Below are 16,668 nucleotides of genomic sequence, written 5' to 3'. Positions count from 1 at the left end.
AATCGCATGAACCCGGGAAGAGAGGTTGCAGTGAGCCAAGATGGTGCCATTGCACTCCAGTCTGGGCAACAAGAGTAGAACTCCGTCTAAAAAACACACACACAAAAAAGTGGGATCTTGAAAAATATTTGTACACCCATGTTCATAGCAGGATTATTCACAATAGCCAAGAGGTAGAAGCAACCCAAGTACCCATCAACAAAAGGATGGATCAACAATGTGGTGTACATACAGTGGAGTGTTATTCAGCCTTAAGAAGGAAGGAAATTCTGACATATGTTACAACATGGAAAAACACAAAGGACATTACGCTATGTGAAATAAGCCAGCCACAAAAAGACAAATATGGTACAATTCCACTTATATAAAATATCTAGAGTAGTCAAATTCATAGAAACAGAAAGAATGGTGGTTACCGATGACTGAGGTGAGGGGAAAATGGTGAGTTTCTGTTTAATGGGTATGGAGTTTTAATTTTGCAAGGAAACGTTCTGGAGATTGGTTGAACAATAATGTGAATATATGTAACACTACTAAACTGTACACTTAAAAATGTCTAAGATGGTATGTTTTATTTGTATTTTACCACAATCTTTTTCTTAAAAAGAGGTTTAATATGCTTCTCCCTCTGACACACCTTAATGTGCTTCCACCCGTTGAGTCTGCGTGTACCAAAATGCCTCTACTTGATGTGTAAAGCTACTCAGAAGCTTAGAAACCTGATAATGCAGTTGAAACATCCTGAAAACAGAAAGATTAGCATTTCTTTCCTTCTAATTTACCACAAGTATGCCACAAGACACTGGATATTCAGTCCTATGTACTATTCATAAAAGCATTTGTATAGAAAATAGTATTTTCTACATACGGGGTCTCAATCAACTAACAGGATGCCAACCTCTAAAATACGGGCAGACTTCTGGCTCTGGATTAGTCTCTGTATGCAGTTACAAAGGAATTTTAATACTTGTTTTCAGGAAAAAGTATTTATTTTACACCATTACAAAAATATTTAGGCACATAATTTTCATGTTTATGTCACCTGATTTACATACCTCAATTCCTCAGTACCTTTTAACACTAAAATGGTCATTTGGTAAATAGACTCTAAAATGAAAAAATACTGAGAGGTTACCTGTAGACAAAAATCAGTCGATCATCAGCATGAGAAAGAAAACACCTGTGAAAAAAATAATCTCTAGAAACATTTTTGTGAGACAATAAATCTAACCAGTAGATTTCTTTTTAAAAAGTATTTTCAAAGAACAAAGCTTTAAAAAAAAACTACAACACTGTAAACTATATCCTCATACCATGAAGCAGCATCCTGAAAGTAAGACCTAGAAGACTGGCTTGGAAAACAGTGATGGTGCCAGGGACTCACAATATATGACAACCGAGACAGGCCTGGAAGCAGGGGCAGCATGGGGTCAACTGCTTTCAATTCAGAGACGGGAAAAGCAACGCTGCTGGCCTTTGCAGGAGCCATCTTAAGATGAAAAACTGAGAAAGATTTAACTGAATTGCTACTCTAAAATGTAATTATCTTCCTTTAAGACAGAAAATAATTTTCCTGGCCGGACATGTGGCACACACCTGTAATCCCAGCACTTTGGGAGGCTGAGACAGAAGGGTTACTTGAGGCCAGGAGTTTGAGACCAGTCTGGCAACAGAGTTAGACCCTGTCTTTACTGGGAAAAAAAAAAAAAAAGCGCGGGGGGAAGAAATGAGCCAGGCATAATGGCACATGCCTATAGTCATAGCTACTTAGCAGGCTAAGGCAGGAGGATCACTTGAGCCTAGGAGTTTCAGACTGTGGTGAGCTGCTATGATTACACCATTATACTCCAGCCTGGCTGGTGACAGAGCAAGACCTTGTTTAAAAAAAAAAAAAAAAAAGGAAGGGGAGTCGGGGAAAAATTTTTTCCCTTTATTAAAATGTACCATCACAATATAAAAGCAATTTTGTTCTTTTTTTTTTTTTTTTTGAGACGGAGTCTCGCTCTGTCGCCCAGACTGGAGTGCAGTGGCCGGATCTCAGCTCACGGCAAGCTCCGCCTCCCGGGTTTACGCCATTCTCCTGCCTCAGCCTCCCGAGTAGCTGGGACTACAGGCGCCAGCCACCTCGCCCGGCTAGCTTTTTTTGTATTTTTTAGTAGAGACGGGGTTTCACCGTGTTAGCCAGGATGGTCTCGAACTCCTGACCTCGTGATCCGCCCGTCTCGGCCTCCCAAAGTGCTGGGATTACAGGCTTGAGCCACCGCGCCCGGCCTTTGTTCTTTTTTAAAAATAGGTAGAATCACCTGCATCATGTAATGGCTACAATCGTGTCCAGTAGATATTTTTAAAAAAGAAAAGACAGTGAACAAAAACTGTTACCTAAGGATTCTAGAGGCAATGAGATACAGGGTCATACCAGGATATACCATATTGCCCAAGCCTCTAGCATTTATGGAGCATAAATTAAGAATCTTGTTTTGCCTTGAGTCTCACCATGAAATAATGACACGGTAGCCACATTTGCTGAGTGCCTGATATGTACTAGGCATTGTGCTAAGTAGTTTCATATCCATTATCTCATTTATTCTGAACATTTTTCCTCAGAGAGAGAAAAATCAATTACAGTCTTGTTCATAGGAGAAACCAAACGTACAGTTTTGGGAAAACAAGAACATGTACAGTAGAGGAGGCCTCAGGCTACTTACAGAATTCTAAGAGCTGTGTTGCTGTCTCAGAGCTAGAAGATTAACTAATATGAGTTACGAAAGTCCTCTCAGATTAAAAAAATGCTTTAGCTCTGTGGGGCACCCCTAAAATCAGTGATACTCATAACTATGCAGGCAGTTCTTGGTTACAAAATCACGGACTCCTTTCATCTGTCTCCTTTCTCCCACTCAGGGTCCAGGTTATCATGTCTGGCCAAAGAATTACACACTCCTTGAAAGCAAGAACCATGTCTTGTTCATCTTTTTTCCAGAGCTTAGCAAAATGCTTGGCATACAACAGCTGCTCACTAAATCTCTGCTCACTGAACGAGGCTGTAAAGCAAGGCAGGCCCAAAGTCCTGGGGCGCCATTTCAAACCGATTCAATGTGAAACTCGACTGTTACTCTGTGAGGATCCAGCATCAGCTGTACCAACCAAAACCCTCCATGGATTCTTGATAAAACAGGACTACCAAAAGCATGTAAATGCACTTTTTAAAAAAAACTAGGTGCAAACTGGAGCCTATAAATTATTGACTCATAAAGTCCACAGCCACATGGGGCAAATAAAACTCAACGGGACATGTTGGCAACGTGTAGCCTGGCCAACTAGGGTTATTCCAATCCATTTGGCCTTGACTAGAAGCAGATTGGCCAAAGAGGGCCTCACTTACAATGAACAGGAGCCACTAGTCATAGAATTTGTCTTTTGGAACACCACAGCTCATCTGTCTCCGGGGGCAAATTAAGGCGTTAACTCTGTATTGCCTCTTTTTCTCCCAGGAGGCAGTTAACAGGACAAAGATTTTCTGCATTTATTTCTAGTAAATATCAAACATGGGGCAAAAACCAGAGATTCTGGGAGGTGCCACAATACCAGGTAAATCACCAGTATATTGTAACATGCCTGCAAAAATCAAAACACGAACTCCAAAAGACTATTCAGTCTCCAGCTTGCTCACGCTGCTCCATCTTGCAATGCTGGTTAGCAGCTGAAGGAGGCATCCAGCAAGCAGAAGCTGCTGTACTGCTCTGGTCAGCCAGAAGGTTCAGCATAAGCCAGGGCTCCCAAGGCACAGAAGCCTGTCATGTGCATTTAGTGAAGCTGTAATTACACAATTTTCTCAAATACTCCTGAAGAGGTGACAGATCTCCTAGGGAACCTGACCCCCAAGAGGCAGTTCAACTCCTGGTGGGGCTCTAGCCCAACAACTGTTAAACACACCCAAAAGCCTTTCATGAAGAAATATTCTGCAACAAAAATTATTCAAAGGTCCCCCCTTCATGTTGCTGACAGAAGGAAAAGAATCACTAAAAATAGCTCTCACTATGCCCTTTCACTATATCTAAGCAAAACCAGGAAGTGTTGGCAACATTAACAGCCAGAAGTGCATTACCAACTAAAGTCAGCCTGGAAGTGGGATAAAGGTTCCAGGACAGGGTACCCTGTCACTCTTCCTGATTTGCAAAGTATGCTCCTCTCTGACACCAAATTCAATCAACTGCTTGCTTTTTTGAAAGGGCTCAAGTGAACTCAGGATCTGTTTCCTAAGTCCCTCAGAGGGGAAGGGCGGTTAATTAAATGGCAGTCATAGTTCAATAAAAAGGACATGGGTTTGATGTATTAGTAAGTCAACCTTCTCTGAGTTTTGTTTTCTCATTGGTAAAATAGGGAGAGTAAGACCCATATGACACAAGATAATATCCTTTACTCCCAGTAGAATTTTCTCAGGTCAGAAGATGCTAGAAAAAAGTGAGTCTAAGGCTCTTAATGAAGCTTGTAACTTGGGAGTTGGCTGCAGGGATAATGCTAGGGACAGAGCACCACCAGCCAGGCTTTAGAAAAGACAAACCAAAAGAGAAAGACAGGAATATGAAAATGATCTCAATATAAATTTTCAAATCAAAAAAAATCAAAACCCTAACTGTTTAGGTCAACAGAGTCCAGTGGATTCCAAACCCAATGAAGTAGACACTAGTGTGTGCATTAGTGCAAAGGCACCAAATCTCTTGCACACTGGCTGCACAACTGGCCTGAGCAAACACACTAATCCTCAAGGTCAATGGATATCTCTGAGTCAAGTCATAGGATTATGTTTGAGTTAAAATCTCCACCCTCCAGATTACCCCAAGAGACAATTTAGGCAATGCCCATTCACACCTGCTCTTCCAAAATGCAGCAATGGTTTAGAGAGAAGTTGGCAAGCTCAGTAAGTGAGCCAAGGGGCATATAATGTAGGTGGGAATGTTGAAAGGAGGGAAGTTTGCTCATTGCTCATGCCATTTAAGGAAGAAGATGACAGCTCTAACACTGACACTGCCAGAGAAAAACCAACCAGTGATAATACAAAGAATCTAACCAGCCTTTCCCCTCAAACCAATAAATTCAGAAATGTGGGACCTTATCATATTCATCCAAAGAGCAACTGAACCCAAAGGAAGGAGGCAACGGAAAACAGACTTGCCTGTCTGCAATTCTCACTTAGAGAGGGAGTCAATGCTGAGCTGCACTAGTTTACAAAACACAGCTCTTTACTTGTACCTCATCTCACATTGCAGCATTTGAACTCACACTGTTGCAGGGTAGGTAGGGCAGGTGTTTTTAATCCAATTTACAGACTTGCGGCTTTTGAGGGCTGAAACAACTTACTCCTAGTGACATCTTCTGAATGATTTTAACAGAGCTAAATTCGCAACCTTACCTCAGTCACTATGGCAGGAGTGAGATGTTTCAACTACCTCTGCAAACATCTCTGTATCCCCAGTATTTAGCACAATGCCTGGCACATATACTTAAAACATTTTAGTTGAATCAATAAATCAAACAGATGAATAAATTAGTAAAAGGCCTACTTTCTCACCCCCTTCATTATCCCCATTCTATACAACAAAAAAAGAACACGTTTTCAAGGAATGCACTCTGCTCATCCTATGAAAGTCAGGGAAGCTAACGTAGACAGCAATACACTTCAAAGCCCCACATCTTTTTATAGTGCCAAAGTTGTTTACCTTGGCAAATGGAATGACAATATGACGAAGACAATGCAATCATAAGAAATAAAATTCAAAGAAGAGAAATTTCACATATTTGTCTGCATTTCCAGCAGAGGAAAGGCTAAACTGCCTCCAGATGCAGCAACAATTTGAATGATGAAGCTCCAGTTGGCAAACATTATATATGCAGCTCTCGGGGACACCTGGATATCAAATTATGAAATAAAATACTTTCAAAACACTGATGTTTCACTGTCGGCATAGAAGAAAAATAAATTAAAAAGCCCAGTACATTTTCCAGTCTGATATAAATTAATTCAAATAACATATTTAAAATAGAGTCAATTCTAAGTTTCTCTCATCATAAAATTTTAAAAGGCAGCAATCAATCCTCAGATTGTACAAGTGCAAAGGAACGGTATTTCCTCCATAATCAAGACACCTCAGTATCTGTGTAGGAATTGCCAGTGTTCTGAGTTGATTAAAAACTTAGGCCTACGTATCAGATGAAGCAATCCTCTGGTCACACTGCTCCTTTCCCCTTAATGTCCAGCTTGTTACTAGCCTCTGACTGTTTGCTCAGCTGCTCTTCAGTGAAAGTGATATAGGAATACACCAGGCTCCCAGCAATGCTGCAAAACAGAAAACCACTATAAGAGATGGAAGAAGGGAAGGTTTTAAGGTAAACACTCTACTTGGTTAAAAAAACAAAAACAAAAACTTATACCAAAAAATTAGATGAAGGGTAAAGTTTCATAGTGGGGAATTGTATAAATTCATACAACGGAGTACTATGCATCTATTAAAATGGTATAAAATAAAAACAAGCATTGACATACTAAATTTTAGAGACAGCTTAAATTTTTTTTTTTTTTTTTGAGACGGAGTCTCACTCTGTCGCCCAGGCTGGAGTGCAGTGGCCGGATCTCAGCTCACTGCAAGAGACAGCTTAAATTTTTATGAGAAAATATATCATAAAACATCAAGCACTGTCTAATCTCATTTTATTTAAATGAACATGAATATGTACATCAGTACACACTAGAATAGACAAAAGTCTGCGAGGAACACACCAAGAATATTAACAGTGGTTACAGCTGGATGCTGACACTACAGGTAAATTTTTAGTTGTATGTTTTTTGCATTTGGAAAAATAGGTATTAATAGGAAGCATCCCAAATTAGTTAAATATGCAGACCCTATGAGATTCACAGAGCTGGTTTTACGCTGACTAAAAGCAAGTTCACAGTGGAGAACTTAGCAGCTGGGCCTTCAGCCTATGACAGGTGGTTGCTGGTACCCCTCACTTACCCATTGCACCTCCCACCAAGAAGGATCACTCTTTGATGACAAAGATTACTTGGCATTCTCTGTGGGGACCTCAAACTCACCTAGGATACACAGCCTCCTACCCTATTCACTAAGTGGAAAGTAGGTTGGAAGAGCTCACAGATCCGACCACTCCTGCCCTGCCCTCCCTGGCTCTTCCACTGAGACTACCACCCAGGACTCCCTTGGATTCCAGCCAGCTGGGTGCCTGACCTGGGCTCCAATTTTTCTGCCCTGGGTTTGGCCCTCATCTTCTGCCTGACCACTTGACTCATGAACTTGCTGCTTATTTGAAATTAGTTCTGTTCTCCTCTGGGCTCTGACATCAGCCCCAGACCAGCTGGAGAAGGGTGAGGGATGCCTAGCTCTTGTTCCCACTAGGAAGAAAGCGGGATCAGGCACTGGCGCTTGTTCTTGACTACACATGCTCACATAATACGAGCCTTTCTCTGAGACCCCAATCAACCCAAAATAAAGCCTTTTCCAATTGAACCTTCCCAACCAGATTCTTCCTTTTCCTCATCTGCACCTCACAGCACTTAAGAGCAATCAAATTATTAAAGTCTACCTGTCAAACATTTTATATACATTTCCATTTTCCCAATATTCCTGCAAGGTACAATATCCCTCCAAGGTACAATATCCCTCCAAGGTGTCCATTTTATAGATGAGGAAAGTCCCAGAGTCATAAGATAACTTGCTCAGGGTCACAAAGCATCCTAATGATAGACCAGAATAAAACCCAGGTCAGCCTTTCTCCACTCCAACTGCTGCCTCCCTTATGACCCTTGTGCCACTGGATATTAGTTATCCATCCTCATTTTGTCCTTATCATCTTGTTAATTTCCCATGGTGGCCTCAATTCTTTTAGCTGCACAGAGTCTCTTGCAATTGGCCTGGCACTTCTTAGCAACACAGTAACTGCTAAACTGAGTATCCCCCATCACCCCTCCTGAGGAAAGGGGACACATGAACCCAATTCTTACTTTTTTTTTTTTTTGGCCTTTTTTTCCCCCTTTCTGTGGAGAATGGGGTCTCACTATATTGCCCAGGCAGGTCGTGAACTTCTGGGCTCAGCTATCCTCCCGCCTCTACCTCCCTAAGAGCTGGGATTACAGGAGTGAGCCACCGCGCCTGGCATGAACCCAATTCTTATGCCAATGTTCATAGAGCTTCATCTTTTCCTTCATCTAGCAGCTTTTTCCCATTTAATTTTTTCTGGAATTTGGTATGACTCTCCTAGAAACTTTTCTGGTTTTTCTTTTCTTTTTTTTTTTTTTGAGACGGAGTTTTCTGGTTTTTCTAGTACCTCAAGTAGATTACTTCCCTGGTAGCTGGACTGGACCCAAGAAATGACTTACTGAAGTCTTTTTGACTGAAGCTAAAAGTTCTTTAAGGTTCACATGTACACCCATCCACATGACAGTCAATTTCCCTCTGCCTCCAAACCCACCCCAAAACAAAGTAGAAGAGCTACCTCTCCTTTCTTTCATCCTACCTTTCTCTAGCTTCCCCTTCCTACAACCACCTAAAAAATAAAAATGTTTCTTATTTTTCCTGTTAAGACAATCTCCGATGTTCATATTAACCATATTTAAACTGGATAGGAATACTGGGGAAGCACAGGATACAAAAAGACAAAGAATGTCCTGGAATTTATTCCAGGCTTAGCCCTAATGATAATTCCAGATCCTATATTCCCAGCATAGGTATTGAAAAAAACGTGAACTCTACAGTTAGGTCTTGGTTCAAATCCTGAATATACAATAGGTTGAGTATCTCTTATCTAAAATGCTTGGGACCAGAAGTATTTATGATTTCAAATTTTGGAATATCTGCATTATACTTACCAGCCCGAGCATCCAAATCCCAATTCTGAAATGTTCCAAAGAGCATTTCCTTTGAGCGTCCTGTTAGCATTCAAAAATTCCAGATTTTGGAGCATTCTGGATCTTAGATGTTCAATCTACACTGGCTATGTGACCCTGGGCAAATTAATCCATTTCTGTATTCATCAAATAAGAATACTGTTATCTGTCTAAGCTTGTCTGAGGAACAAATGAGATTATGTGAATAATCTCTTCATTCTCTTCTCTCCTACCTTCCCTGTCAGCCCTGACACTCACAGACCAGAGGGGATATGCACTGCTGACAAAAGGTAAGGTACTATAATAATAAACGTCTTACTCCATTTGGGCGGCTGTAACAAAATACCATAAATGGTGGCTTATAAACAACAGAAATTTATTTCTCACAGTCCTAGAGGGTGGGAAGTCTAAGATCAAGGCGGGTTCAATGTCTAGAGAGGGCTCTCTTTCTGGTTCACAGACAGTATCTTCTCATCATGCTCTGGGATATCTTACATAAGGGCACTAATCTCATTCATGAGGGCACCAACTCCATGACCTAATCACCTCCCAAAGCCCTACCTCCTAATACCATCACTTTGGGAGTTGAGAGTTCAACAAACGAATTTTGGGGGAACACAAATATCACACCATAGAGCAAGGAGATGTAACATAATGAAAGAGGGGGCACACTATTGCCACACGGTTGTAACTTGAGGCAACAATAAAATATTTTTAATTTCATCTTTATTACTGACTTGATCATTATCAAATATAATTTTCAGAAACGGCAATTCATGAACCACCTGAAGAGAACTGAACGTTCCTCAGCGAGCATACTATGTGTTACGCAGTGATGAGTAAACGCTTTGGGAAGGAACTATATAAGTTGCTCTCTAGCAGCTTTGGGGAAGGGGAAAACTGGAAGAAAGGGAAAGGGAAAATGAGGAAAAGCCCAGATTTGAAGGGGAGAAGGGTTATATCTGAATTTTTACACATAACTACTAAATGATTCTAAATCAGGATCTTCCACTACTTCAAACAGAGACCCTTTAACTAATCTATTGGCCCCATAAATATTCACATGAAAGTTGATACCTTCTGATACTCTGAAATTGGTGTTAACACATTAGATCATCCTAAATATTCATTTTTTAAAAGAAGAACCATTTGTATTAGAACTGGTCAACAAGATTTTTCTTTTAAAAAGTTAAAACATGCATATTAAAAATAAGGTAAAATCATTATGCAAGCCTAGGTTTATGCCGTTTAAAAAATTTTCAAGCAATTTTCATGTCTAATCTTCAAACAATAGCACTACCAACTCTTTTTCTCTTTTTTTTTTTTTTTTTTGAGACAGAGTCTCACTCTGTTGCCAGGCTGGAATGCAGTGATGCCATCTTGGCTCACTGCAACCTCCTTCCTCCAGGGTTCAAGCGATTCTCCTGCCTCAGCCTCTGAGTAGCTGGGACTACAGGCGCACCCCAACATGCCCAACTAATTTTTGTATTTTTAGTAGAGATGGGGTATCACCATGTTGGGCAGGGTGGTCTCGATCTCTTGACCTTGTGATCTGCCCGCCTCGGCCTCCCAAAGTGGCACTACCAACTCTTAACTCACAGAGACCTGCTGTGGCAGACACAGCTGGGAGACAACCAGAAGAAAAACACAAAGCTACAGTTCCTGAGACAGGGGCCTTGTTAGAATACCGCAAATCTGACTGGAATGTGCTAAACTGCTTCCAAATCTATTGAATCTATTAAATCCACTTGATCTGCTCTGATCCACTTTTGATCTTCAAAAGCAATGCAAACACAGTCTACTTCTCCTAAACCTATAGTCATGGACATATTCATTAGCCCCCAACAATGAGATATCCATTCCAAAAATACACACTAAAAATGCTTTCAATACAGCAACCCTGTGGCCAGGGAACAACAGTCCTAACGTCCAGGCTGCCTCTTACATATCTCATCACTGACATGTCTGTTCATGTGTCTAGGCAGGTACCTCTGCCTCCCAGATTAGACCCTGCCTTCTATATGTCAAATAAGCCAATCTACATCAAAACCTATGAACCAAGAGTTTGCCTTGTACCGCTATTTCCTAACAAACAAAATTGTTGCCAAATAACTGAAACTGGGTTTCTGGGTACATTCTTCCCACAATGACCAAGGACACCCATCCTCACTCCCCATACAGCAACTTTTAGGAAGCCTTTTCCCATTTTCTTTCTCACCAACTAAATACAGCAGAGCTGTACTGCCTCTGTATCTACCATCTTTCAAAGGTTTCCAATCTGAACAGACAGAAACACAAAGATGTCATTGCGTTGAATAAAGAGAATCTAACTGTGTGCACTCTGCCACTTACAAAGCTCTATGATGTGGGGCAAGTTACTTAGCCCCTCAGAACCTCAGTTCCCTCACACCTGTGAAATGGAGATTATAATACCATTCTTACAGGATGGACATAGGAATTACATTATATAATTTAATTATATGACAATGTTATAATATTAACATGTTATATGTTATGTTATTATATATGTTAGATGTTATGCTATATGTAGATTAACATATGTTAAATTATATAGTTAAATTACATGAGACAATAGATCATTTCACAAGGTTAAGTAGCATGCAGTGGCCACCCAAGAGACGTAAAAGTCAAAACGCTAAGGTACACCAGGGGCTCATATCGGTGAACAGTAAAAAGATGAAAGGGGTTTGGCAATTGCTGCTTCTCTTCATCCTCAAGGCTTTTCTGTTTTTGATCATCCTAACTAGATCTTAACTGTATGGCAAGTAAGCAAGTTTTGACCCAACCTTTACCATCTACGCAGTCTATTGGTATCTCACAGAATGTCTTCCAAGTTGGGCACTCATTCTTCCTCCGTTATGAGACATTTGAGAGGCACCTCACACTCGGTTACTGACCTACTTTTCCAGAATTATCCTTGTGAAATCCCTCTTACACTAACCACACTGGAGTGCCTACTGCCCATTCTCCCCAGCCCTCATCTAAAACCTGCATTTCCACCTTCATGTTTTTGTTTGGTCCAGGTAGATTTCCTTGAGAAGATAACATCTGAGGAAAAACTTACAGGCATAAAAGCTAGCCATGCAGGCTGGGCGCGGTGGCTCAAGCCTGTAATCCCAGCACTTTGGGAGGCTGAGACGGGCGAATCACGAGGTCAGGAGTTCGAGACCATCCTGGCTAACACGGTGAAACACCGTCTCTACTAAAAAATACAAAAAGCTAGCCAGGCGAGGTGGCGGGCGCCTGTAGTCCCAGCTACTCGGGAGGCTGAGGCAGGAGAATGGCGTAAACCCGGGAGGCGGAGCTTGCAGTGAGCTGAGATCCGGCCACTGCACTCCAGGCCGGGCAACAGAGCGAGACTCTGTCTCAAAAAAAAAAAAAAAAAAAAAAAAGCTAGCCATGCAAATATCTGGCAGTATATTCCAGGGAGAGAAAACATTCAGTCCAAAGGTCCTAAAGAGGGAGCACGCCAAACATCCTAGAGGAACAGCAAGGAGGTCTATACGGATGAAGTAGAGTAAGGGAGAAGAAGAGAAGCAGTGGCTAAAGTTGGAGAGGTAAACTGGGGCTAGATCTAGTAGGGCCTTGTAAGGACTTTGGAACTTCAATAGTCATGGGGTGGGGAGTATGGGAGCATTAAAAGAATGACATATTCAGACTTACCTTTTGCAAAGAATGCACTGCCTACTCTGTGGAGAACTGACAGCAGGAGAGGGAGGTGGATGAGTTAAACCAGGGATAAAACTGTATAAGACTAGGGCAACAATCTAGCTCAGCTGAGGATGAAAGCAATGCTAATAGTGACAAGAGATCGTCTGTTGGATAATTTCTGAAGGTAAAGCCAACAAAATTTGCCAACACACTGGATATTAGACATAAGATAGAAAAGTCAAGGATAACACCAAGATTTTTGAACCAGGTAGCTAGAAGGATGGAGTCTCCATCAACTAAGATGATAGAGACTATGGGTAGCACAGACTTTGAAGGAAATAGAGTTCAGTTTTAGACATGTCAGCAGGAGGTGTCAAGTGGACTGTTAACTAGACAAGTCTGACTTGAAGACAGAGGTCTGGCCCAAACAGAAATTTGATCATTTTTGGGCATGTAAAGAATATTTAAGACAATGGGATTCAAGAACTGAAAAAGATCTTTCAAACAATACAAGTAACCCCCTTCACTGATGAAGACATGTAAGGTCTAAAGAAAGGTAGTAATATGTCAGACACACATCAAATAATTGTTGTTATGTTATTCTTCTTTAGCCCTATATTTCTAGAGAACACTGTACTGCCAACTCGCATAATAGAGTGCTTTCAAGGCTAAACAAAGGGAGTTCAACTTCTAGAAAAGATTCCCTAATACTCTAAATAGAATATAGAAGCATTTTCTCCACCCTCCACTTTTATTTTTTTTAATTTTATTTATTTATTTATTTATTTATTTTAGGCTGGAATGCAGTGTAATCACAGCTCACTGCAGCCTTGACCTCCTGGGCTTAAGTGATCCTCCCACCTCAGCCTCTAGAGTAGCTGGGACTACAGACGTGCACCACCACACCCAGGTAATTTTGGTATTTTTTTGTAGAGACGGAGTTTCACAATGTTGCCCAGACTAGTCTCAAACTCCTGGGCTCAAGCAATCTGTCCACCTCAGCCTCCCAAAGTGTTGGGATTATAGGTATGAGCCACTATGCCCGACCTCTCCCCACTTCTTAAAAAGCATTATGTAGAGACATTAAATATGTAGTAGCACATAGAAGGCACTCCGTATATGTTTAACAATGAATAAATTTTCCATTAATTTAATAGCCTAACCTTATTGTGACATTATTTGAATATCCAATCCCAATTTTTCAATTTAATTAAATTGTTTTACTTACCTGATATTTAAACCAATGAAGTTTGTCCACGTGAAAATATAATCTCCACCAAAGACCATTCCAATATAAGTTATTAATATATTCTAAAAATAAAAATAGTAATATACTGTTACATAGGTTTAACAGAGTTTCTTAAATATATATAAAACTCATCCAAATATCTGTCCTTAAAATACAAAAACAAATAAATGAAAGACAAACAACAAAAACCCACCAACCCTAATAAGAGTATAGCATAAGGAAGAACACTATTAAGAAATCAGTGACATTAACCTCTTCCCAATCTATTTCTCCAGAAGATAAATGCTTTTGCCAATACTAAAGAATACTACCAATAGAATGGGAGAAAATATTCACAAACTATGCATTGGACAAAGGTCTAATATCCAGAATTGATAAGCAACCTAATTCAACAAACACAAATAACACCATTAAAAGATGGGCAAAGGACATGAACAGATATTTCTCAAAAGAAAACATATATGCAGCAAACAAATATATGAAAAAAGGTTCATCACTAATCATCAGAGAAACACAAATCAAAACTACAATGTGATACCATCTCATATCAGTCAGAATGTCTATTATTAAAAAGTCAAAAAACAACAGATATTGGTGAGGTTGGGGAGAAAGGGAAATGCTTATTTATACACTGTTGGGGAGAACGTAAATTTAGTTCAGCCACTGTGGAAAGCAGTGTGGACATTTATCAAAGAACTTAAAACAGAACTACCATTTGACTCAGCAATCCCACTACTGGGTCATATCACCAAAGGAAAATAAATTGTTCTACCAAAGAGACACACGTACTCTTATGTTCACTGCAGCATTATTCCGAATAGCAAAGACATGCAGTCAACCACGATACCCATTAATGATGGACTGGATTAAGAAAATGTGGTACATATGCATCATGGAATACAATGCAGCCACAAAAAAGAATGAAATCATGTCCTTTGCAGGAACATGGTTGCAGCAGGAGGCCATTATCCTAAGCAAACTAACGCAGGAAGAGAAAACCAAACACCACCTGCTCTCACTTGAAAGTGGGAGCTAAACATTGAATATACATGGATACAAAGATGGGAGCAATAGACACTGGGGGCTGCTTGAGGTGGGAGGGTAAAAGGGGGGTGTGAGCTGGAAGACTACCTGTTGAGAACTATGCTCACTACCTAGGTGACAGGATAGTCTGTACACCAAGCTTCAGTGACACACAATTTACCCATGTAACAAACCTGCACATGTACCCCCAGAACCTAAAGTATCTTTGCCTCTTCTTCTAAAATGGAAAAAAGGGAATGGTGGGGACTTTACCAATATAATGACTGTTTTTAGAGGAATCTTCCTTGGTATCTTAAGAAAACACATGGGAAGTCATCTCAAGATATTATACCTAAAATCACTTCTGACACTCCCAGGTGCAAACATCTTCTGGCTCCCTTTTAATTATCCTAAGACCATAAAAACAAAAAATAAGTTTCTAAAATTTAAACTAGAGGCTGAATATCCCTTATCAGGTCCCAAATACTCAGGACTAGAAATATTTCAATTTCAGATTTTGTAATATTTCCATTACACTTGCCAGTTGAATATCTCAAATTCAAAAATCCAAATGCTTCAATGATTATTTCCCTTGAATATCATGTTGGCATTCAAAAAGTTTTAGATTCTGGAGCAAGCATTTTGGATTTCAGATTTGGAGTTGCAGGAAATCAAAATATTTTACCCCTAAATATATTTCTTTAACATACAGTAATTAAGATAGCTGTCAGAAAGTCAGCAAAAAGAAGTAGCTCTGCAAAGCTGTCTTTTGTGAGGGAAATTTACATTTGTAGAAAAATCCACACTGACTGCAGCCAGGCCTCCTCTTGTCCAGATCTAGGAAACATTAATTGAGAGTCTGACACCTTTCAAGGTCTAAAAAAACATTTATCATCTATTCTCTCCAAGGGCTGCTACCCGTGAGGTTTCATCTGTATAACAAGACCACTTTTGCTAGCCAAGTCTTCTCTCCCTCCTATAACCTATTTTGCCCAATCTAAGCCCCCATTCTTTCTCTAACTTCAAGATAGTATATAAGCTTCTACACCCCCCTGGGAGGTTAGGTGGTCACTCTGCAATAGTCTCCATATGCACATTAATAAATTAGATACCTTTTATTTTACTAGTCTGTCTTTTGTGAGCTGATTTTTAAGCAAATTTTCCCTTTGTCCCTACAGTTTTGACGCAGTAAGCAGGGTCACCAAAGCTGTTCTGCTCTTTTGGAAGCTGTAGCAAAGATAATCCAGGACCTCACCAGCCAGCATAAGATAAAAATTTCTTACCAGCCAGGCTCCAGACCTCTTTCTCCCTGTGGAATCTGATCAAGTGGATGGTTAAAAAAAAAAAAAAAAAAAATCATTGTTTTATTTTTCCTCTCCAAAATCTTCTTGTATTTTTTGCCATCAGCTCTCCCTCTGTCTCTCAGGTTGGAGTGCAGTGGCACAATCTCAGCTCACTGCAACCTCTGCATCCCAGGCTCAAGCAATCATCCCACCTCAGCCTCCCAAGCAGCTGGGACCACAAGTGTGCACCACCACGCCTGGTTAATTTTTTGTATTTTTGGTAGCGATGAAGTTTCACCATATTGTTGAGGCTGGTCTTGAGCTCCTGAGCTCAGGCAGTCCACCTGCCTCAGCCTCTCAAAGTGCTGAGATTACCACGCCCACCTACAGAGCCACAGAGCCCAAATTTTGATTAATGGGAGAAAAAGATTTGTGTGACGAGTCTTGGTTATAGCTTTTGGTACCTGTGGCATGAATATTCAAATTGTTTGATTCCTTTCTTCCCCAAAATAGTCTTTTCCTTTATCTTTGTCTGTGTTGCTGTC

The 16,668-nt window shown here is 40.4% G+C and overlaps 1 protein-coding gene across 4 annotated transcripts in view; it reads right to left on the bottom strand.

Moving 5' to 3' along the window:
* Positions 1 to 16,668, bottom strand: part of SLC35D1 (solute carrier family 35 member D1) — a 78,486-nt gene that overhangs the window by 20,387 nt on the left and 41,431 nt on the right. The window contains exons 11-13 of one of the 4 annotated variants that reach the window (XM_030941860.1): positions 13,797 to 13,879; positions 6,199 to 6,331; positions 2,196 to 5,902 (exon numbers count right to left, since the gene is read on the bottom strand). In XM_030941860.1, coding sequence (XP_030797720.1) covers positions 6,223 to 6,331; positions 13,797 to 13,879 — 192 coding nt within the window. In that variant the 3' untranslated portion in view covers positions 2,196 to 5,902; positions 6,199 to 6,222. Of the gene's footprint in view, positions 1 to 2,195; positions 5,903 to 6,047; positions 6,332 to 13,796; positions 13,880 to 16,123; positions 16,159 to 16,668 lie in introns of those variants that run through there. The other 3 variants (XM_030941861.1, XM_010357082.2, XM_030941862.1) reach the window with 3 other exon arrangements.

Source organism: Rhinopithecus roxellana, chromosome 12 (genome assembly GCF_007565055.1).
Source record: "Rhinopithecus roxellana isolate Shanxi Qingling chromosome 12, ASM756505v1, whole genome shotgun sequence".
Taxonomy (NCBI): Eukaryota; Metazoa; Chordata; class Mammalia; order Primates; family Cercopithecidae; genus Rhinopithecus; species Rhinopithecus roxellana.
This window is presented reverse-complemented; position numbering and strand designations above follow the sequence as displayed.